General features: G+C 39.1%; 1 protein-coding gene and 4 long non-coding RNA genes across 8 annotated transcripts; 3 read left to right on the top strand and 2 right to left on the bottom strand.

The window, feature by feature from the left end:
* Positions 1-3,369: 3,369 nt before the first annotated feature.
* Positions 3,370-6,097, bottom strand: LOC103699217. 2 transcript variants are annotated; one of them, XR_005512824.1, is made up of 4 exons: positions 5,967-6,097; positions 5,746-5,809; positions 4,368-5,475; positions 3,370-3,715 (listed from the first exon to the last, which is right to left on the bottom strand). It is a non-coding gene; the product is annotated as an uncharacterized LOC103699217 (long non-coding RNA). The 2 variants fall into 2 exon arrangements; XR_005512823.1 differs by lacking the exon at positions 3,370-3,715 and having other exon boundaries at positions 4,383-4,638; positions 5,617-5,809.
* LOC120111591 lies at positions 5,279-7,779 on the top strand. Its single transcript, XR_005512825.1, has 2 exons — positions 5,279-5,436; positions 7,364-7,779. It is a non-coding gene; the product is annotated as an uncharacterized LOC120111591 (long non-coding RNA).
* A 4,257-nt stretch (positions 7,780-12,036) lies between these two features.
* On the top strand, positions 12,037-13,862 carry LOC120111592 (chalcone synthase-like). Its single transcript, XM_039129012.1, has 2 exons — positions 12,037-12,314; positions 12,669-13,862. The coding sequence occupies exons 1-2, from the start codon at positions 12,137-12,139 to the stop codon at positions 13,658-13,660; spliced, it is 1,170 nt and encodes a 389-aa protein (XP_038984940.1). The 5' UTR covers positions 12,037-12,136; the 3' UTR covers positions 13,661-13,862.
* A 3,369-nt stretch (positions 13,863-17,231) lies between these two features.
* Positions 17,232-19,947, bottom strand: LOC120111593. 3 transcript variants are annotated; one of them, XR_005512826.1, is made up of 4 exons: positions 19,829-19,947; positions 19,479-19,671; positions 18,230-19,337; positions 17,232-17,577 (listed from the first exon to the last, which is right to left on the bottom strand). It is a non-coding gene; the product is annotated as an uncharacterized LOC120111593 (long non-coding RNA). The 3 variants fall into 3 exon arrangements; XR_005512828.1 differs by lacking the exon at positions 17,232-17,577 and adding an exon at positions 18,000-18,039; XR_005512827.1 differs by lacking the exon at positions 17,232-17,577 and having other exon boundaries at positions 17,875-18,500.
* LOC103699218 lies at positions 19,141-21,643 on the top strand. The gene is made up of 2 exons (XR_602838.4): positions 19,141-19,298; positions 21,228-21,643. It is a non-coding gene; the product is annotated as an uncharacterized LOC103699218 (long non-coding RNA).
* Positions 21,644-22,799: the final 1,156 nt, after the last annotated feature.

The raw sequence follows: 22,799 nt of genomic DNA on the forward strand, positions 1-22,799 counted from the left end.
TAAAAAAAGAGAAGAAGAATTAGTTCAGTGGGAAATCTTAATGTAAGATCCTAAGTTAAATCGCTGCCCCAGCAACGAACATTTCTTCTTTGTAGTGAACTTGCTCTTCCTCTTATAGTCAATTCCTACTTTGGACGCGCGCTTGCGGTCAGAGTTCTTCTATTTCACGTCTCCCGAAATCAATTGCAACTTTTGCTTGGGCCGGAAACGTATAAACCAGGGAATTTACGGAAAAACCATTAGCCGTATCGGACTTAAAGGAAACTTTCCCTCACCAGTCAAGCTGAGGATTGTTGACTTCCTTTTTCAGAAAGTCAAGAATACGTAACCATTGCTTGAACAGTTTTTGTTTTTCTTTTGTTGAGAAGGTGCCTGAAGGCTGATTAATAACAATCCATTACAATTTTATGGTAGTCATAACAGACCCCGGCTATGGTTGTTTTATGATTATAGTAGCATCATTTAATTAAATTTAAGTGTTAGTGTTAAGGTATTTCCTTTTCTTTTGATAGTTAAGGGAGCAAGAATTACCTAATTTCATAATAATTACCTAGGTTGCTACATTTTTTTCTCGGTGCTTCAGTTCAAGCAGTCTTCGACCAAATTGACGATATTTTCAAAGATTATACAAGAGATATGCAATGAATAAATGATTGAATAAAAAGCCCGGTAGAGTGCAATACTCAATTAGAAAGTGTATCTTTCCTCAAGAATTACTGAAGTGTTTACTCAAAGTGAAAAAAAAAAAAATGAAGAATTAGTTCAGTGGGAGATCTTAATGTAAGATCCTAAATTAAATCGCTGCCACAGCAACGAACATTTCTCCTCTGTACTGAAGTGGTTGCTCTTAGTCAAGTCCTACTTTCGACGCGCGCTTGCGGTCAGAGTGCTTCTATTTCACGCCTCCTGAAATCAATTGCAACTTTTGCTTGGGCCGGAAACATATAAACCAGGGAATTTACGAAAAACCATTAGCCGTATCGGACCTTTTGCGGCTAAACAAGCATGCTTAAACGAAACTTTCCATCACCAGTCAAGCTGAGGATTTTTGACAGCCTTTTTCACAAAGTCAAGAATACGTAACCATTGCTTGAACAGTTTTTGTTTTTCTTTTGTTGACAAGGTGCCTAAAGACTGATATCATTAATAACAATCCATTATAATTTTATGGTACTCATAATAGACCCCTGCTATGGTTGTTTAATGATTATAGTAGCATCATTTAATTAAATTTAAGTGCCAGTGTTAAGGTGTTTTTTTCTTTTGAGAGTTAAGGGAGCGAGAATTACCTAATTTCACAATAATTACCTAGTTCGCAATGACTCATGCAGGAATATTTTTTAGCCCCATATTAGTTGTGCACTACGTAGACTTAAAGGAACAAAAAAAAAGAAAAAAAAAAAAGATGCAGCAAGAAAGACATTTTAAAGGAACAAGGTCGTATGTTTAATTTCAATGAACGAACAACAAATGGATTGCATAAAAACTGTATGCTAGATGCTTATCTACAAGAATAAATATATGGCAATTAATTCTTTATGAAGTATTTTTTGTCACTTAATGCACTTGTTTGGAGTACTTACTTGGTCCAAATGATGGCTATCTCCAACATGTGAAAATTAGCTCTTTTTGAAAATCGGAACACAGTTTTAATTTTATAAATTTGGAAAGGTTTTGGCCTTTCATATGGATGAAACTATATACAACTTCTTGAGATAGAGCGGGTATTATTCGTTTCTTAATATCCCAATTAGAGATAGGTCATATCATAAAAATGATTCCTATGCGTGTGTTGTATTTAATTAATGAGTAGTTAAAGATATGATGGCAAATAAAATGGTCCAACTGGCTAGTAGGCTATTAGGGTCGTCGAACCAACCATCTTTTTAATGAGCAAGTTGTGTTTCAGTTAGAAATTTGGCTCAAATATGGCTCGTTTAATTGCTAAACAAGGCAACCTAGGATAAGATAGACTTGCTTGTGCTCAATTAGATTAAACTTGGAACAAAAGAGACTAGATATTTGATATATATTAATATATATCATATATAATTTAATTATTATTTATGAATAAAATTATTTTATATCATAAATTATCATCACAATATAAAGAGTATTTTTAGCTCAAGGTATGAATGTAAAGATTTTTAAGGATTTTAGTTTTGCTTGAATTTCATAGATCATCAGCTGTTCAAGAGCAGCTCAAAATGGCTTAAATTCAAATACCGAGCTTGCGCTATGCTTCGCATGTTTGAACCTGGCTTGTTTCTGCCCCATTTAGCCAAAACAACTTTAGCATCATTTTTCACATGCCAAATGGAAACAGCTTAAAGGATGCAGGGCTCACTATTTGATGTTCCTTAGCAATCAAATCAGTCGCCCTATACAAAAAAAAAAGAAAAGAAAATAAAGATGCAGCAAGAAAGACATCTTAAAGGAACAAGACCGCATGTCTGATTTCAATGAATGAAGAACAAACGGATTGCATAAAAATTGTATACTAGATGCTTATCTACAAGACTGAATATTTGGCAATTAATTCTTTTCTGAACTGCTTCGTTCTCGGCCTGGCTGGCACTTGTTTGGAGTACTTGCTTGGTGCGCACTTGTTTGGAGTACTTGCTTGGTGCAAATGATGGTTATCTCCAACATGTGAAAATTAGCTCTTTCTGAAAAACGGAACACATCCATTTTAATTTTATAAATTTTGGAAGGTTGTGGCCTTTTAGATGGATGAAACTATATGCAACTTCGTGAGATAGACCGGATATTATTCATTTCTTATTAGTCCTAACTAGAGATAGGTCGTATCATAAAAATAATTCCTATGTGTGTGCTGTATATAATTAATGAGTAGTTAAAGATATGATGGCAAATAAAATGGTCCAACTGGCTAATAGGGTCGCCGAATCAACCATCTTTTTAACGAGCAAGTTGTGTTTCAGTTGGAAATTTGGCTCAGATATAGCCCGTTTAATTGCTAAACAAAGCAACCTAAGATAAGATAGACTTGCTTGTGCTCAATTAGATTAAACTTGGAACAAAAGAGACTAGATATTTGATATATATTAATATATATCATATATGATTTAATTATTATTTATGAATAAAATTATTTTATATCATAAATTCTCATCACAACATAAAGAGTATTTTTAAATATAATGCAGAATATCTCAAGGAATTGCGGCATATTCCCATACTCTTCAAATATCCAAATATCCCCTAGAATCAAAGATACAAGAGCATTACTCCAGAACCCAGAACCCACGGTGAAGTACAAGTATCATCCAAATTAAACCTACCAGGCTGAATTTTGGTCGGCAATCAGCTTTAACTCAGAAACCAATGAGAAGCTAAATGATCCGATTAAAAATCTAAGATAAATTTTCACGTTGATTGAGTGATCAAATTCAGACATGTAGATTGAGACAGATTTCTAAGCATTATAAATGAATAATTACTCCTCATAACAGACCAATTTGTAGGTATTACAAGTTAAAAATGTCTCCACTAAAATCAATTTGCCCGTTGATGTTTTGCAACGGTATAGAGGAGGCACAACAGCTGACCAGTAGGCTAACCATTACATAAGCCTGAACGTTGGCCCAATCAGCCCAATATCACATCAATCTGCCATGAAACCTTGCATTCAAGCAATGCTTGCGTCGGATCCAGCCACAACTGAAAACCCCCCTCCAGAAAGAGTGTAAATCTGCTACAACCATAACCGTAATAAGTTCTTACAACAATGTATGCCCAGATTTTTATTAGCTGTGCAATCATGCCCATCATCTGATTGTGCACGAACGGTGCATGTTTGAATTAAAGATGGTTTGATTAGTTAATCCTAAAAACTGATTTCCCAATTGGCACGAAGCATTCCTCGCCATGTGCATCGTAGGTTCTCCCATGTCTAACATTTAATTCTGAATGACATAATCCCAAAAACATTAAGGTTGACTATCCACTTTTCTTGGAAAAAAATAAAAATAGAGTGATTCTCAGCTCATAAAAAAGTAACTTTCCCATGTTTCTTATGGAAAAGACTTTTCCATAAAATGTGAAAATCATATTTCTATGGAAATACAACTTTTCCGTCTCTCTCCTTTGAAAACTCTAACTAAACAAGAAGCATCTCATTACTTTTCCGTTGACCACACTTTCCCTCCTTATCCTGCGAACCAAAAGAGCCCGAATGCATGAAGTAGAGTAATTTGACTTGCTTAGGTATTTCAAAATGGTCAAAACATAGTGTGATATATGAATGATAGGAGAAGAAGCATCCACAGCCAAATGCAACCGGACGGATGATAAATGAAGCAACAATAGCAAAGATATCGAATGGATCAAATTGTGCAGCGAACCTGTTCATCATGAAACGATAAGAGCACGCCTGCTTGGTTGATCGGCAGGATTCCATGGATCCTTACAGGACCACCTCATAGATATGATGCGATGAGAATCCAAAACCATACTTCCCTCGTGCAGAGACAGCTCCCAACTCTTCTTTAATCGAGCCATCTCCATGTCCGCCTAATAACATGGCGTAACTCTTTTCTGCAACAGTATTAGACGACTCATACAATTTTCTCCCTTAACATGAACCAGTTCATTCAAATGGACCCATGCTGTGACCTGAAGGGACATATACTTCAGGTTATATGATGAGGTAAGCCGCGTTGATCATTTGTAGAGGTGAAAGCAAGAGGGAATCAAAGTCGAGAACGGAAAGACAGTGATGGTAGTATTCCTACTAAGATGACCACTCCCTCCTGTAGGCGTTTTAACATCAAATCTTCCGCCAACAGAAAGGGATTTTGACTGGCTCAAACTTGTTCTGCAGGCCCCAGAGGTGCAATTTACATTTCCATGTCTTCTTTCAGTTGTATATCTCTATCAGTCAACTGACGATCCATATCACCGTCAATTAGGTTTTACATTTTTTGGGAGTTGAATTGAGGCTTATTTTTGCACTTATTTACATACACATAAGGTGAATTGCAAATTTGTGGCGTGCTACTATTTGGGAATAAATAAAGCCTGAGTTCCTAATGCAAACATCAAGCAAGACATGTATCTCCTCTTCACTCCCTTTTTATTAATTTGAGTTAATTTGTAACTATTGGGCCCCAATGGGCCGACGTGGACCATAGTCGGCGGCCCATCTGGAGATCCAAACCGGGAATCTTCGGATAGGAGGAGGAGACTGCGATCGCCAGCTGTTGAGCCGGTTATAACCGCTAACAGCCGTGGATACATCCAATCTCCCTCCCACTCTCCCCAAAGCAGGCTATAAAAGCCGAAGGAGTTCTTCACCGAGGCATCTTTCCCTCCTCACTGCCTCTTGCGGAGCTCCTCAGATCCACTGTCAAGCCGCCGGAGGAAGCGGGCCAGGCTGCCGGAGGAAGCTCTCCATCTCTTCCTCGGGGCTACGTAAGCCCTTGATCCCTTTCTCTCTTCATTATTCATGCTCTGTTAGATTAGATCTAGACTAGCTATGAAATCAAAAAAAAAAAAAAAAAAAAAAAAAAAGAGAAGAAGAGGAAAGAATGAAAACAAAAGAGAAGAAAAAGGGGAAGAAGACGAAGAGGAGGGAAGGGGGAAGCTCTAAACTGGGGTCGGCCGTTGATCCGACACCGGCTTGATCCGTCACTGACCACAGCCGGCCCATGCCGTAGATCCTGTTCTTTCACCCGATCACTTCTTCCCCCTTTCAATCAAACCCTAACCCTAGAACCCTACCTCCCGATCCATGGGATGAGTCGTCGGCCTCAGGCCCCCTTTTTCCTTCAGTGTAACAGGATCCCTGTTCCACCGAAGGAGGTGGGAGATAAAGAGGAGAAAAGAAGAACATCAGGAGAGGAAAGAGAAAGGAAGAAGAGAAGGGGCAGAGAAGAAGAAAAGAAGAACAAAAAGAAGAAAAAGAAGAGGAGAAGAAGGAGGAGGAGGGAAGAGCCACTTACCGGTGGATCCTTGACCGCGGCGCCGCTGGCCTCGGGCCGGCCCCCTCTCGAGCTCGCCCTCCTCCCTTCCTAGGAGAAGACGAGGGGTAGAAAGAGGGAAAGAGAAGAAGTCGGGAGAAGAAAAGGAACGAGAGAGGAGAAGCTTCGGGAAGGAAGAAGAAGAAGAGAAGAAAAAGCGAAAAAGAAAGAAAACAAAAAAAATAATAATAATAAAAATAAAATAAAATATATAAATAAATGGTAAATAAATAAATAGAGGAAGAAGGCTGTAGGCTTCATGGGCCATGGCATCCGAGGAACTTGGGCTAAATAGGCCCAAGCTCTGATGAGATGGTTTCACCTAAATTTGGGCTATATGGGTTAGGATTTGATAATGGATTCAAAGAGCCTATACTTAAGGGCCGTGTAATGGTTAGGCTCGAATTGGGCTTGGGCCGAGCTAAGGTTTTTTTTAAAATTAACGGAAACTAAGTAGGGCTTTGTAGATTAGAACAAAATATGAGCAGAACCATTTCTAGCTTGTAATTGGGCCACGAGCCTGATTATAAATCAACTATTTATGCCACTGGGCTAAAAAGAAAATAACTCTGTAACTGAGCCTGAACCAGAAATTGAATCAGGCTATGAACCTAGTAACTGAATCAGGCAATGGGCCTGAACTAGAAACTGAATTAGACCACGGGCCTGAATAAAAAATTAGCCCAGTAACTAAATCAGGCCATGATCCTAAACCAAAAATTGAATCAGGCAATGAGCTTGAATCAGAAACTGAATCAGACCATAGGCTTGAATAAAATATTAGTCTGTAATTGGGCCATAGGTCCGAAAATGAAATATGAGTTCTTTGATGGGCTGTAAACTATGTAAAATCAAAAGAGTATTAAAAAATTTGAACTAAGAAAAGGGCGTGAATATATAGAAATAAAGTATAATAATTAAAAGTAGAAATGTAGTAGAAGAAGTAGAATAAAAGTTAAATAAATTAATAAGAAATTAAATGAGCAAGCAACAAATAATTTGATAGTTATGATATTGCTAGGTGCTAGTTGTTAGAGGATTATCATCTAAACCTAGAAATTGGTGAGCGGATTGAGATAAGTGATCCTGACATAAATCTTATTGCTTTCAAATACATGAAATTATTTGGATATGAAAATACATAGTATGTAAATTTCTTAAAACTTAGGATCAAGCATATGTTAGTAGGTGTTGCACGATTTTGGCTAAATGATATCCATCATGATTACTATATTGTGTACACATTATGATGATGTAGAAAATTGTATGTAAAATGATGTTTGTTGCATGATCATGGGTTTTATATAATATGATTCATTTTTCAATCTAATTATGATATATGATTTATGAAAGGTATGAAATGATTTATGAACTCTCAGATTGCTGTGTACGGCCCTCGTCAGCGGGTTATAATAGCACGGCATACGGTCTCACCAGCGGATTATAATAGCTCGGCATATGGCCCTCGCTAGCAGGTTATAATAGCTCGGCATTCAGCTTTGCCAACGGGTAATAGTAGTTGGTAAAGATTATGGCCCTATCATGGATAATAAATAGTGACCATAGCTGCACTATCATCTGAGGGTATGGATTTCAAAGCATGGAATAATAGCAATGTTTTATGATGCATATCCATATTTATGAATTTGCATGATTGAGCATGCATTGCTTTATTTTTAATATATGTATTATGAAATGTTTATCTTGGAATATCTGTTATTTTACTTAATTAATGTATTGAAATGGAGAATATTATGCTTGATCTGGTAAGATTGTGCACGGTTATTTACTGAGCCGTATAGCTCTCACCACTCTATTTATTTTCTTGCAAATAGAAAGGATTGCTAGGAGTAGGAAGCTTGATGTACTTCATGGGTTGGGAAAATTGACTCTAAGTTTTCAAATTTTAGAGCTATGTACTATTCCAAACACTCATAAATAAATGATTACTTTTGATATAAAATTGTTAGTATGGCTTCGTGTTATTGTGGGCAAGGGCTTGCAATAGCACGGCTGTGTCACGAGCCGGATTTAGGACATGATATAATTTATATCAGTTATGAAGCTAGTCTGATTTAAAACTTACTAAAAATCCTATTTTCAACTCTTATATGCATTCAAATCATTCCTCAATATGTCAAAAGACTCAAATTGATTTCCAAAATATATGAAAACTACAGAGCCCAAAGATTGCCTCCTTTCTTCTTCGGTTATTGATTTGTAGTTCTGAAAAAAGACTGGATGGTAAACCTTCAAAAACCCTCAAATCTAATGAATGCTTGTCTCAATTAGAGTTGCACGTAGCAGGAGCAGCAACGAAGTGTGATCCTAGAAAATTATAGGAAGCAGGGCTTAGGAGCATTGAAAAAATTAGGATCATACTTATTGAAAATAAGGAAGCCTAAAAATAGCAGTTTTTTAAACAAAAGAAAATGATGTAGATAAAATCAGGCACTCAAAGAAGGAAGCAAAAGATTAATCTAAAATCTTCTTAGCACTAACGTGGCTGTGCCTAGTTTTCCTGCTTTCCCTTTGCAATTCATTTCTGGGCATTAACCAAGAAGCAATGAGAATAAAATTTTCATTTGTTTAATATGTTTCATTTCTTTCTACTGAAACACCGTATCCTAGAGAATCTAGCAAAAAGAACAAACAAGATTTAAAGAATGCACGAATCGTCCTATGCCCTGAAACTATCTTTTAAGTAATGGGAAATATCTTTATGGTGGAAAACAACCTCTTAAGTTTAACTCTTAGGGCTAAGCTAAATAGGCCAATGGATCTTAGTAACAGTTAGGATATGAATCGTGTGGGTAACTTTCAAGTCATACATATCATCCACACCGATATCATATTTGCAACTTAACATGTCATCCAATGAATACTGGGATGCTTTCAGCCTTTCACGATGTTCTCTTGACAAAATTGGCATCTCACTACTCTGATTAAAAAACATGCTTTTGAATACCGAAATCAGTTATCATCATTAACAATCTTTCCAATGATTTAAATAGAACACTCATATATTTAATTGGGTCTAATAAAAACAAGAATCCTTCTCTAACATTGCCAAGCACAAATTTTAGGCTTTCCCCCGGCAAAAGAACAAAGAAGCACTCTTAACAACACTGATAATGAAAGCCAAAAAGGAGCGAACAAAAAATGTGGGGGGGGGGGGGGGGGGGGTGAAAGCCAAAAAGGAGCGAACAAAAAATGTGGGGGGGGGGGGGGGGGGGGGGGAAATCAAGTTGCAAAACCTTTCAATTTTTAGTTCAAGAAATGCCTCAAGCCATCCCCCACAAAAAGAAGGAAATTTGAAGCTAATGATCCGCCAAAGAATCAAAAAAACCGATTGAAGAATTTCAAGAAGACAAAAAAGGATCAATGATGTGAGCGTCATGTGCACGAGACATGACTATGAGCCCAATTTCAATGCTCCTTGGTGCTTTAAAACCTTGCTCCACCGTCAACTCTCTTCTGCAATGTCTCTCCCACGGTGTCTCTATTCCAACAAGCCACATCATCCCCGCCACATTGTCCCTGGCTAGCACCATGTTGCCGACCCCAAAGGCCGCACCCTCATGATCGCACCAATTGAGATGTAGAAGCTCATGCCGATGGTAGCCAAGTTAAAGCCCATCCTCATCCCCAAGGCCGAGCTTAATCGCCACCATTGGGAAGCTGTCACCATCACCGTTGTTGCCTCAACGTACCTCTCCATTGAGAGATCCTATGCCACTATCCCTCTTTGCTTGGAGATCCTGCACCGCCATCCCTCTCCGCTGAGAGATCTTATGTCATCGTCCCTCTCCACTGAGAGATTCGTGCTGCCATATGCTTCTCTCTACCAAGTGTCCCATCATGATGATAACAGCTGAGCGTGCAAAACTAATCAAGAGGATTCCTCCGCAACCTATTTCTCTTCCATGATCGTTCTCAAGGATCGTCTTCTCCTTGAGCACCGCTTCTTGCCATCCAAGTCACCAAATTGGCTGATAGCGACATCTTCATCCGTTGCTCCCTCCTCACCAGATTGGTCTGAACTGGTCTAATTCCTATGACCGCCCCATTTTTAAACAGATTTTGGACTAGTTCAGACTAGTTCTTTATGTTCTCGGGTGTACTCTTTCCATTTTTGACCTATGTTTGTCCTACTAATTTTGCCTCTATAATTGATGTTTTGCATCTACTTTATTTGTTCATCATTGCAGACTTGACAATTATGAACAAATTTGATGTCCCTCGGCCAATTTTTATCACTTTGGATAGATCCAACACATTAACTACTTCCATGGGCGTGCAAAATGGCCAAATCCGCCTAGCTCGATGACTCAGATTTGAAACCTAAGCGAGGCAACAAGGTGATGGCAGCCGAATTGAACCACAATATATCCTACATGCCTCAATTATTTGCACGTATGCCATGTATGAATTGAATATTCATTGATCTAAACGTTTGGATTGGTTTTAAATGCAAGATATCTAGTTTTCGCAGCTCACGACGCCACTATGAAATTCGTCTTAAGGATTGCTGGAAGGAATAGTCCCAGCTCAGACTAGGCCGAGATGACACCTATGGGATTCATCCCAAGGACCACTAGGATGAATAATTCTAGCTCACACGAGACTTGGATCGCAAGTGATGATATAACACCAGCTGAGATAAGAATAATCTTAGCTTCAACTTGGCTCGAAGGTACTACTTGGCCTGGCTAACCGAGCATAAAACTAGCTAAGTGAGGAAATCTTAGCCCAAGCTAGATCTAATCAAAGTGGCATGCCTGACATAACTAGTCATGAGGAAACCTAGTCGACGGAAAAATCTTAACTCGGGCTAGGTTAGATCAAAGTGGCACATCTGACCTGATAGGTCCTGCGAAAAGCCACCCTAAGGAGGAAATACTAGCCAGGTAGGTCAGATCAAAGTGCCATGCCCAACTGGATCGGTCACGAGCAAAGCGAGATGAGGAGAAAAAACCTAGCTCAGGGTAGGCCGACTTTAATAACTCTGAGGTCAAAGAGCCGACTTAAATCCTGATGAACTAAATACATGAGCTATGATTAAAAAAATGAGCAGGATGAGGTGGACCATGTTTGAACGTATCTACTTTCCTAGCTAGACCGAGCTAAGAAGAATGGCTCGAACATGGAAGTGGAGGGGCATGTGATGTAGCTAAACCTCATCTTCCTACCATGGGCTAACATATGGCATGTCATGAGACTAATTTCAATTATACTCATATTTCTGGGCTGATCGAAGCAAAAAAAAGTCTAGAAACAGTTCTCCACTTAACTTAGGACTTTGAAGAGTCTAACTCCAGTAGAATAAAAATTTTACGTCTATAAAAAAGGGGCTATGCATCTCATATTATTCTATATCACTCTTTTCTTTTTAGTTTTCTATTTTACAATGCTCTGTCTGGCTTCAGCATCGGAGGCCCCTCAGTCGGATCAGCTCTGGTTGTGAGTAGATTGACCGACACTCTCTAAGCATTCATTGTCACCAGATCAGATTAAAAGATAACCGTAGATATATTTTTACAAAGAAAAATAACTTTTGTAGTTATAATAGCAGTTTTTTATGAAACAGTTATCTCGGCCTAGCGTAACAGAATGTTGTGCAGAATTTAATTGCCAATGCATCTATTGCTTTTGCTTGTCATCATATTTTAACTATTTCGTATGATTTAATTAAATTTTACCCGGTAGCATTGCTTACGCACCAGGGCTAACAATTAAAGAAACAAGTAGTTATTTAATTAATTTAATGATTCAAGCTCTTCTAACCAACCTAGTAGTAGTCAACGAGCGTTACAGCCAGCAAACCCCGCATCCCTAGCCCATACGCCGCCCTCCTGTGCCAGCTACCAAAAAGGTGGCCCCGTCATCCGACGTACACAGAGCAAAAGGAGGCAGAGGTTGGTGAATAGCACGGGCCACCTTTTGGGTAGGTGGGACAGGACGTGCCGTGGCGAGATCAACGCCCAGAAAAGAGGGGGTTCCGGCCCTCATTTTATAATTCCACCCAGAGCCCAGAGGGGCTATATATATGGGAGCGAAGAGCATGCTCCTCCACACACCCCGGCGCTCTACCCTAAACAATTAAACCTTCAGCAGCCGCTGCCCATCTCTCCATCTCCCTTCCACTTAGAATGGCCAGCATCGAGTCCATTCGCAAGGCACAGAGGGCTGACGGCCCGGCCACGATCATGGCCATCGGAACCGCCAACCCTCCTCATGCCGTCGACCAGAGCACCTACGCGGACTTCTACTTCCGAATCACCAACAATGAGCACAAGCACGAGCTCAAAGAGAAGTTCAAGCGCATATGTAAGAGCTTAATTAATTGTTGCATTCCTTGGTTCCTCGTATACTTTTTTGGTATAGTACTTAGAAACCACTTTGGCAAGTTCGCTCTATCTCATGACACCTAGTGAGCATGCATGCATGAATCATGATATCCGATCGTGTTCCCATCTTTCTTCCAATTATAAAAAAACAAAGAATATGGAGGGAGCTGTCCGCAACACATTTTTATCCAGATCATGCATGCATACGTATCCAAACTCTCTCAGGCATGCGACAATTAGATGATCGATATTATCATCCAAACTCATGAATGAGAGATACACATGCAAGTCGCTCGTTTTTTTTTTGACGTTAGTTTGCTGCGTCGCGTTGCAGGTGAGAAATCCATGATCAAGAAGCGGTACATGTACCTCACCGAGGATGTCCTGAAGCAGAACCCGAACATGTGCGCCTACATGGCGCCCTCTCTGGATGCCCGGCAGGACATCCTGGTGGAGGAGGTGCCGAAGCTGGGGAAGGAAGCAGCCGTCAAGGCCATCAAGGAGTGGGGCCGCCCCAAGTCAAACATCACTCACCTCGTCGTCTGCTCCACCAGCGGCGTCGACATGCCCGGGGCCGACTACCAGCTCATCAGGCTCCTCGGCCTCAACCCGTCCGTCAAGCGAGTCATGCTCTACCACCAGGGCTGCTTCGCCGGCGGGACCGTGCTCCGCATCGCCAAGGACCTCGCCGAGAACAACAAGGGTGCTCGCGTGCTTGTCGTGTGCTCCGAGATCACCGTCGTCACCTTCCGAGGCACCGACGACGTCCACTTCGACAACCTCGTGGGCCAGGCCCTCTTCGCCGACGGTGCAGCGGCACTCATCGTCGGAGCGGATCCGATCCAAGGTGTCGAGAGGCCGCTCTTTCGAATGGCTTCGGCGGCTCAGCTGGTACTGCCGGACAGCGAGGGGGCCATCGAAGGCCACCTCAGGGAAGTGGGCCTCACCTTCCACCTCCTCAACCAGGTCCCCACCATTATCTCCAAGAACATCGAGAAGAGCCTGGAGGAGGCGTTCGAGCCGCTGGGTATCTCTGACTGGAATTCCTTGTTCTGGATTGCGCACCCTGGTGGCCCGGCCATACTTGACGCCTTCGAGTCCAAACTGAAGCTGAAGCCGGAGAAGCTCCGGGCGACGCGGCACGTGCTTAGCGAGTACGGGAACATGTCCAGCGCTTGCGTGTTCTTCATACTGGACGAGATGAGGAAGCGGTCGGCGAAGGAAGGGAAAGGGACCACCGGAGAGGGGCTCGACTGGGGAGTGCTCTATGGATTCGGACCAGGCCTCACCATGGAGACCGTCGTCCTCCAAAGTGTCGCTATCTAGGGTTTTAGACTCCACCATGGTTCCATTGCTACATTTTTTTATCGTTGGTTCAGTCCAAGCAGTCGTCGACCAAACAATATTTTAAAAGATTATATATGAGATATGCAATAAATAAATGATTGAATAAAAAGCCTGGTAGAGTGAAATACTCAATCAGCAAGTGTATCTTTCTTCAAGAATACCGAAGTGTTTACTCAAAGTATAAAAAAAGAGAAGAAGAATTAGTTCAGTGGGAAATCTTAATGTAAGATCCTAAGTTAAATCGCTGCCCCAGCAACGAACATTTCTTCTTTGTAGTGAACTTGCTCTTCCTCTTATAGTCAATTCCTACTTTGGACGCGCGCTTGCGGTCAGAGTTCTTCTATTTCACGTCTCCCGAAATCAATTGCAACTTTTGCTTGGGCCGGAAACGTATAAACCAGGGAATTTACGGAAAAACCATTAGCCGTATCGGACTTAAAGGAAACTTTCCCTCACCAGTCAAGCTGAGGATTGTTGACTTCCTTTTTCAGAAAGTCAAGAATACGTAACCATTGCTTGAACAGTTTTTGTTTTTCTTTTGTTGAGAAGGTGCCTGAAGGCTGATTAATAACAATCCATTACAATTTTATGGTAGTCATAACAGACCCCGGCTATGGTTGTTTTATGATTATAGTAGCATCATTTAATTAAATTTAAGTGTTAGTGTTAAGGTATTTCCTTTTCTTTTGATAGTTAAGGGAGCAAGAATTACCTAATTTCATAATAATTACCTAGGTTGCTACATTTTTTTCTCGGTGCTTCAGTTCAAGCAGTCTTCGACCAAATTGACGATATTTTCAAAGATTATACAAGAGATATGCAATGAATAAATGATTGAATAAAAAGCCCGGTAGAGTGCAATACTCAATTAGAAAGTGTATCTTTCCTCAAGAATTACTGAAGTGTTTACTCAAAGTGAAAAAAAAAAAAATGAAGAATTAGTTCAGTGGGAGATCTTAATGTAAGATCCTAAATTAAATCGCTGCCACAGCAACGAACATTTCTCCTCTGTACTGAAGTGGTTGCTCTTAGTCAAGTCCTACTTTCGACGCGCGCTTGCGGTCAGAGTGCTTCTATTTCACGCCTCCTGAAATCAATTGCAACTTTTGCTTGGGCCGGAAACATATAAACCAGGGAATTTACGAAAAACCATTAGCCGTATCGGACCTTTTGCGGCTAAACAAGCATGCTTAAACGAAACTTTCCATCACCAGTCAAGCTGAGGATTTTTGACAGCCTTTTTCACAAAGTCAAGAATACGTAACCATTGCTTGAACAGTTTTTGTTTTTCTTTTGTTGACAAGGTGCCTAAAGACTGATATCATTAATAACAATCCATTATAATTTTATGGTACTCATAATAGACCCCTGCTATGGTTGTTTAATGATTATAGTAGCATCATTTAATTAAATTTAAGTGCCAGTGTTAAGGTGTTTTTTTCTTTTGAGAGTTAAGGGAGCGAGAATTACCTAATTTCACAATAATTACCTAGTTCGCAATGACTCATGCAGGAATATTTTTTAGCCCCATATTAGTTGTGCACTACGTAGACTTAAAGGAACAAAAAAAAAGAAAAAAAAAAAAGATGCAGCAAGAAAGACATTTTAAAGGAACAAGGTCGTATGTTTAATTTCAATGAACGAACAACAAATGGATTGCATAAAAACTGTATGCTAGATGCTTATCTACAAGAATAAATATATGGCAATTAATTCTTTATGAAGTATTTTTTGTCACTTAATGCACTTGTTTGGAGTACTTACTTGGTCCAAATGATGGCTATCTCCAACATGTGAAAATTAGCTCTTTTTGAAAATCGGAACACAGTTTTAATTTTATAAATTTGGAAAGGTTTTGGCCTTTCATATGGATGAAACTATATACAACTTCTTGAGATAGAGCGGGTATTATTCGTTTCTTAATATCCCAATTAGAGATAGGTCATATCATAAAAATGATTCCTATGCGTGTGTTGTATTTAATTAATGAGTAGTTAAAGATATGATGGCAAATAAAATGGTCCAACTGGCTAGTAGGCTATTAGGGTCGTCGAACCAACCATCTTTTTAATGAGCAAGTTGTGTTTCAGTTAGAAATTTGGCTCAAATATGGCTCGTTTAATTGCTAAACAAGGCAACCTAGGATAAGATAGACTTGCTTGTGCTCAATTAGATTAAACTTGGAACAAAAGAGACTAGATATTTGATATATATTAATATATATCATATATAATTTAATTATTATTTATGAATAAAATTATTTTATATCATAAATTATCATCACAATATAAAGAGTATTTTTAGCTCAAGGTATGAATGTAAAGATTTTTAAGGATTTTAGTTTTGCTTGAATTTCATAGATCATCAGCTGTTCAAGAGCAGCTCAAAATGGCTTAAATTCAAATACCGAGCTTGCGCTATGCTTCGCATGTTTGAACCTGGCTTGTTTCTGCCCCATTTAGCCAAAACAACTTTAGCATCATTTTTCACATGCCAAATGGAAACAGCTTAAAGGATGCAGGGCTCACTATTTGATGTTCCTTAGCAATCAAATCAGTCGCCCTATACAAAAAAAAAAGAAAAGAAAATAAAGATGCAGCAAGAAAGACATCTTAAAGGAACAAGACCGCATGTCTGATTTCAATGAATGAAGAACAAACGGATTGCATAAAAATTGTATACTAGATGCTTATCTACAAGACTGAATATTTGGCAATTAATTCTTTTCTGAACTGCTTCGTTCTCGGCCTGGCTGGCACTTGTTTGGAGTACTTGCTTGGTGCGCACTTGTTTGGAGTACTTGCTTGGTGCAAATGATGGTTATCTCCAACATGTGAAAATTAGCTCTTTCTGAAAAACGGAACACATCCATTTTAATTTTATAAATTTTGGAAGGTTGTGGCCTTTTAGATGGATGAAACTATATGCAACTTCGTGAGATAGACCGGATATTATTCATTTCTTATTAGTCCTAACTAGAGATAGGTCGTATCATAAAAATAATTCCTATGTGTGTGCTGTATATAATTAATGAGTAGTTAAAGATATGATGGCAAATAAAATGGTCCAACTGGCTAATAGGGTCGCCGAATCAACCATCTTTTTAACGAGCAAGTTGTGTTTCAGTTGGAAATTTGGCTCAGATATAGCCCGTTTAATTGCTAAACAAAGCAACCTAAGATAAGATAGACTTGCTTGTGCTCAATTAGATTAAACTTGGAACAAAAGAGACTAGATATTTGATATATATTAATATATATCATATATGATTTAATTATTATTTATGAATAAAATTATTTTATATCATAAATTCTCATCACAACATAAAGAGTATTTTTAAATATAATGCAGAATATCTCAAGGAATTGCGGCATATTCCCATACTCTTCAAATATCCAAATATCCCCTAGAATCAAAGATACAAGAGCATTACTCCAGAACCCAGAACCCACGGTGAAGTACAAGTATCATCCAAATTAAACCTACCAGGCTGAATTTTGGTCGGCAATCAGCTTTAACTCAGAAACCAATGAGAAGCTAAATGATCCGATTAAAAATCTAAGATAAATTTTCACGTTGATTGAGTGATCAAATTCAGACATGTAGATTGAGACAGATTTCTAAGCATTATAAATGAATAATTACTCCTCATAACAGACCAATTTGTAGGTATTACAAGTTAAAAATGTCTCCACTAAAATCAATTTGCCCGTTGATGTTTTGCAACGGTATAGAGGAGGCACAACAGCTGACCAGTAGGCTAACCATTACATAAGCCTGAACGTTGGCCCAATCAGCCCAATATCACATCAATCTGCCATGAAACCTTGCATTCAAGCAATGCTTGCGTCGGATCCAGCCACAACTGAAAACCCCCCTCCAGAAAGAGTGTAAATCTGCTACAACCATAACCGTAATAAGTTCTTACAACAATGTATGCCCAGATTTTTATTAGCTGTGCAATCATGCCCATCATCTGATTGTGCACGAACGGTGCATGTTTGAATTAAAGATGGTTTGATTAGTTAATCCTAAAAACTGATTTCCCAATTGGCACGAAGCATTCCTCGCCATGTGCATCGTAGGTTCTCCCATGTCTAACATTTAATTCTGAATGACATAATCCCAAAAACATTAAGGTTGACTATCCACTTTTCTTGGAAAAAAATAAAAATAGAGTGATTCTCAGCTCATAAAAAAGTAACTTTCCCATGTTTCTTATGGAAAAGACTTTTCCATAAAATGTGAAAATTATATTTCTATGGAAATACAACTTTTCCGTCTCTCTCCTTTGAAAACTCTAACTAAACAAGAAGCATCTCATTACTTTTCCGTTGACCACACTTTCCCTCCTTATCCTGCGAACCAAAAGAGCCCGAATGCATGAAGTAGAGTAATTTGACTTGCTTAGGTATTTCAAAATGGTCAAAACATAGTGTGATATATGAATGATAGGAGAAGAAGCATCCACAGCCAAATGCAACCGGACGGATGATAAATGAAGCAACAATAGCAAAGATATCGAATGGATCAAATTGTGCAGCGAACCTGTTCATCATGAAACGATAAGAGCACGCCTGCTTGGTTGATCGGCAGGATTCCATGGATCCTTACAGGACCACCTCATAGATATGATGCGATGAGAATCCAAAACCATACTTCCCTCGTGCAGAGACAGCTCCCAACTCTTCTTTAATCGAGCCATCTCCATGTCCGCCTAATAACATGGCGTAACTCTTTTCTGCAACAGTATTAGACGACTCATACAATTTTCTCCCTTAACATGAACCAGTTCATTCAAATGGACCCATGCTGTGACCTGAAGGGACATATACTTCAGGTTATATGATGAGGTAAGCCGCGTTGATCATTTGTAGAGGTGAAAGCAAGAGGGAATCAAAGTCGAGAACGGAAAGACAGTGATGGTAGTATTCCTACTAAGATGACCACTCCCTCCTGTAGGCGTTTTAACATCAAATCTTCCGCCAACAGAAAGGGATTTTGACTGGCTCAAACTTGTTCTGCAGGCCCCAGAGGTGCAATTTACATTTCCATGTCTTCTTTCAGTTGTATATCTCTATCAGTCAACTGACGATCCATATCACCGTCAATTAGGTTTTACATTTTTTGGGAGTTGAATTGAGGCTTATTTTTGCACTTATTTACATACACATAAGGTGAATTGCAAATTTGTGGCGTGCTACTATTTGGGAATAAATAAAGCCTGAGTTCCTAATGCAAACATCAAGCAAGACATGTATCTCCTCTTCACTCCCTTTTTATTAATTTGAGTTAATTTGTAACTATTGGGCCCCAATGGGCCGACGTGGACCATAGTCGGCGGCCCATCTGGAGATCCAAACCGGGAATCTTCGGATAGGAGGAGGAGACTGCGATCGCCAGCTGTTGAGCCGGTTATAACCGCTAACAGCCGTGGATACATCCAATCTCCCTCCCACTCTCCCCAAAGCAGGCTATAAAAGCCGAAGGAGTTCTTCACCGAGGCATCTTTCCCTCCTCACTGCCTCTTGCGGAGCTCCTCAGATCCACTGTCAAGCCGCCGGAGGAAGCGGGCCAGGCTGCCGGAGGAAGCTCTCCATCTCTTCCTCGGGGCTACGTAAGCCCTTGATCCCTTTCTCTCTTCATTATTCATGCTCTGTTAGATTAGATCTAGACTAGCTATGAAATCAAAAAAAAAAAAAAAAAAAAAAAAAAAGAGAAGAAGAGGAAAGAATGAAAACAAAAGAGAAGAAAAAGGGGAAGAAGACGAAGAGGAGGGAAGGGGGAAGCTCTAAACTGGGGTCGGCCGTTGATCCGACACCGGCTTGATCCGTCACTGACCACAGCCGGCCCATGCCGTAGATCCTGTTCTTTCACCCGATCACTTCTTCCCCCTTTCAATCAAACCCTAACCCTAGAACCCTACCTCCCGATCCATGGGATGAGTCGTCGGCCTCAGGCCCCCTTTTTCCTTCAGTGTAACAGGATCCCTGTTCCACCGAAGGAGGTGGGAGATAAAGAGGAGAAAAGAAGAACATCAGGAGAGGAAAGAGAAAGGAAGAAGAGAAGGGGCAGAGAAGAAGAAAAGAAGAACAAAAAGAAGAAAAAGAAGAGGAGAAGAAGGAGGAGGAGGGAAGAGCCACTTACCGGTGGATCCTTGACCGCGGCGCCGCTGGCCTCGGGCCGGCCCCCTCTCGAGCTCGCCCTCCTCCCTTCCTAGGAGAAGACGAGGGGTAGAAAGAGGGAAAGAGAAGAAGTCGGGAGAAGAAAAGGGACGAGAGAGGAGAAGCTTCGGGAAGGAAGAAGAAGAGGAGAAGAAAAAGCGAAAAAGAAAGAAAACAAAAAAAAAATAATAATAATAAAAATAAAATAAAATATATAAATAAATAGTAAATAAATAAATAGAGGAAGAAGGCTGTAGGCTTCATGGGCCATGGCATCCGAGGAACTTGGGCTAAATAGGCCCAAGCTCTGATGAGATGGTTTCACCTAAATTTGGGCTATATGGGTTAGGATTTGATAATGGATTCAAAGAGCCTATACTTAAGGGCCGTGTAATGGTTAGGCTCGAATTGGGCTTGGGCCGAGCTAAGGTTTTTTTTAAAATTAACGGAAACTAAGTAGGGCTTTGTAGATTAGAACAAAATATGAGCAGAACCATTTCTAGCTTGTAATTGGGCCACGAGCCTGATTATAAATCAACTATTTATGCCACTGGGCTAAAAAGAAAATAACTCTGTAACTCAGCCTGAACCAGAAATTGAATCAGGCCATGAACCTAGTAACTGAATCAGGCAATGGGCCTGAACTAGAAACTGAATTAGACCACGGGCCTGAATAAAAAATTAGCCCAGTAACTAAATCAGGCCATGATCCTAAACCAAAAATTGAATCAGGCAATGAGCTTGAATCAGAAACTGAATCAGACCATAGGCTTGAATAAAATATTAGTCTGTAATTGGGCCATAGGTCCGAAAATGAAATATGAGTTCTTTGATGGGCTGTAAACTATGTAAAATCAAAAGAGTATTAAAAAATTTGAACTAAGAAAAGGGCGTGAATATATAGAAATAAAGTATAATAATTAAAAGTAGAAATGTAGTAGAAGAAGTAGAATAAAAGTTAAATAAATTAATAAGAAATTAAATGAGCAAGCAACAAATAATTTGATAGTTATGATATTGCTAGGTGCTAGTTGTTAGAGGATTATCATCTAAACCTAGAAATTGGTGAGCGGATTGAGATAAGTGATCCTGACATAAATCTTATTGCTTTCAAATACATGAAATTATTTGGATATGAAAATACATAGTATGTAAATTTCTTAAAACTTAGGATCAAGCATATGTTAGTAGGTGTTGCACGATTTTGGCTAAATGATATCCATCATGATTACTATATTGTGTACACATTATGATGATGTAGAAAATTGTATGTAAAATGATGTTTGTTGCATGATCATGGGTTTTATATAATATGATTCATTTTTCAATCTAATTATGATATATGATTTATGAAAGGTATGAAATGATTTATGAACTCTCAGATTGCTGTGTACGGCCCTCGTCAGCGGGTTATAATAGCACGGCATACGGTCTCACCAGCGGATTATAATAGCTCGGCATATGGCCCTCGCTAGCAGGTTATAATAGCTCGGCATTCAGCTTTGCCAACGGGTAATAGTAGTTGGTAAAGATTATGGCCCTATCATGGATAATAAATAGTGACCATAGCTGCACTATCATCTGAGGGTATGGATTTCAAAGCATGGAATAATAGCAATGTTTTATGATGCATATCCATATTTATGAATTTGCATGATTGAGCATGCATTGCTTTATTTTTAATATATGTATTATGAAATGTTTATCTTGGAATATCTGTTATTTTACTTAATTAATGTATTGAAATGGAGAATATTATGCTTGATCTGGTAAGATTGTGCACGGTTATTTACTGAGCCGTATAGCTCTCACCACTCTATTTATTTTCTTGCAAATAGAAAGGATTGCTAGGAGTAGGAAGCTTGATGTACTTCATGGGTTGGGAAAATTGACTCTAAGTTTTCAAATTTTAGAGCTATGTACTATTCCAAACACTCATAAATAAATGATTACTTTTGATATAAAATTGTTAGTATGGCTTCGTGTTATTGTGGGCAAGGGCTTGCAATAGCACGGCTGTGTCACGAGCCGGATTTAGGACATGACATAATTTATATCAGTTATGAAGCTAGTCTGATTTAAAACTTACTAAAAATCCTATTTTCAACTCTTATATGCATTCAAATCATTCCTCAATATGTCAAAAGACTCAAATTGATTTCCAAAATATATGAAAACTACAGAGCCCAAAGATTGCCTCCTTTCTTCTTCGGTTATTGATTTGTAGTTCTGAAAAAAGACTGGATGGTAAACCTTCAAAAACCCTCAAATCTAATGAATGCTTGTCTCAATTAGAGTTGCACGTAGCAGGAGCAGCAACGAAGTGTGATCCTAGAAAATTATAGGAAGCAGGGCTTAGGAGCATTGAAAAAATTAGGATCATACTTATTGAAAATAAGGAAGCCTAAAAATAGCAGTTTTTTAAACAAAAGAAAATGATGTAGATAAAATCAGGCACTCAAAGAAGGAAGCAAAAGATTAATCTAAAATCTTCTTAGCACTAACGTGGCTGTGCCTAGTTTTCCTGCTTTCCCTTTGCAATTCATTTCTGGGCATTAACCAAGAAGCAATGAGAATAAAATTTTCATTTGTTTAATATGTTTCATTTCTTTCTATCGCTTATCCAACTGAAACACCGTATCATAGAGAATCTAGCAAAAAGAACAAACAAGATTTAAAGAATGCACGAATCGTCCTATGCCCTGAAACTATCTTTTAAGTAATGGGAAATATCTTTATGGTGGAAAACAACCTCTTAAGTTTAACTCTTAGGGCTAAGCTAAATAGGCCAATGGATCTTAGTAACAGTTAGGATATGAATCGTGTGGGTAACTTTCAAGTCATACATATCATCCACACCGATATCATATTTGCAACTTAACATGTCATCCAATGAATACTGGGATGCTTTCAGCCTTTCACGATGTTCTCTTGACAAAATTGGCATCTCACTA

This window comes from Phoenix dactylifera, chromosome 8, assembly GCF_009389715.1.
Source record: "Phoenix dactylifera cultivar Barhee BC4 chromosome 8, palm_55x_up_171113_PBpolish2nd_filt_p, whole genome shotgun sequence".
In the NCBI taxonomy this organism is placed as follows: domain Eukaryota; kingdom Viridiplantae; phylum Streptophyta; class Magnoliopsida; order Arecales; family Arecaceae; genus Phoenix; species Phoenix dactylifera.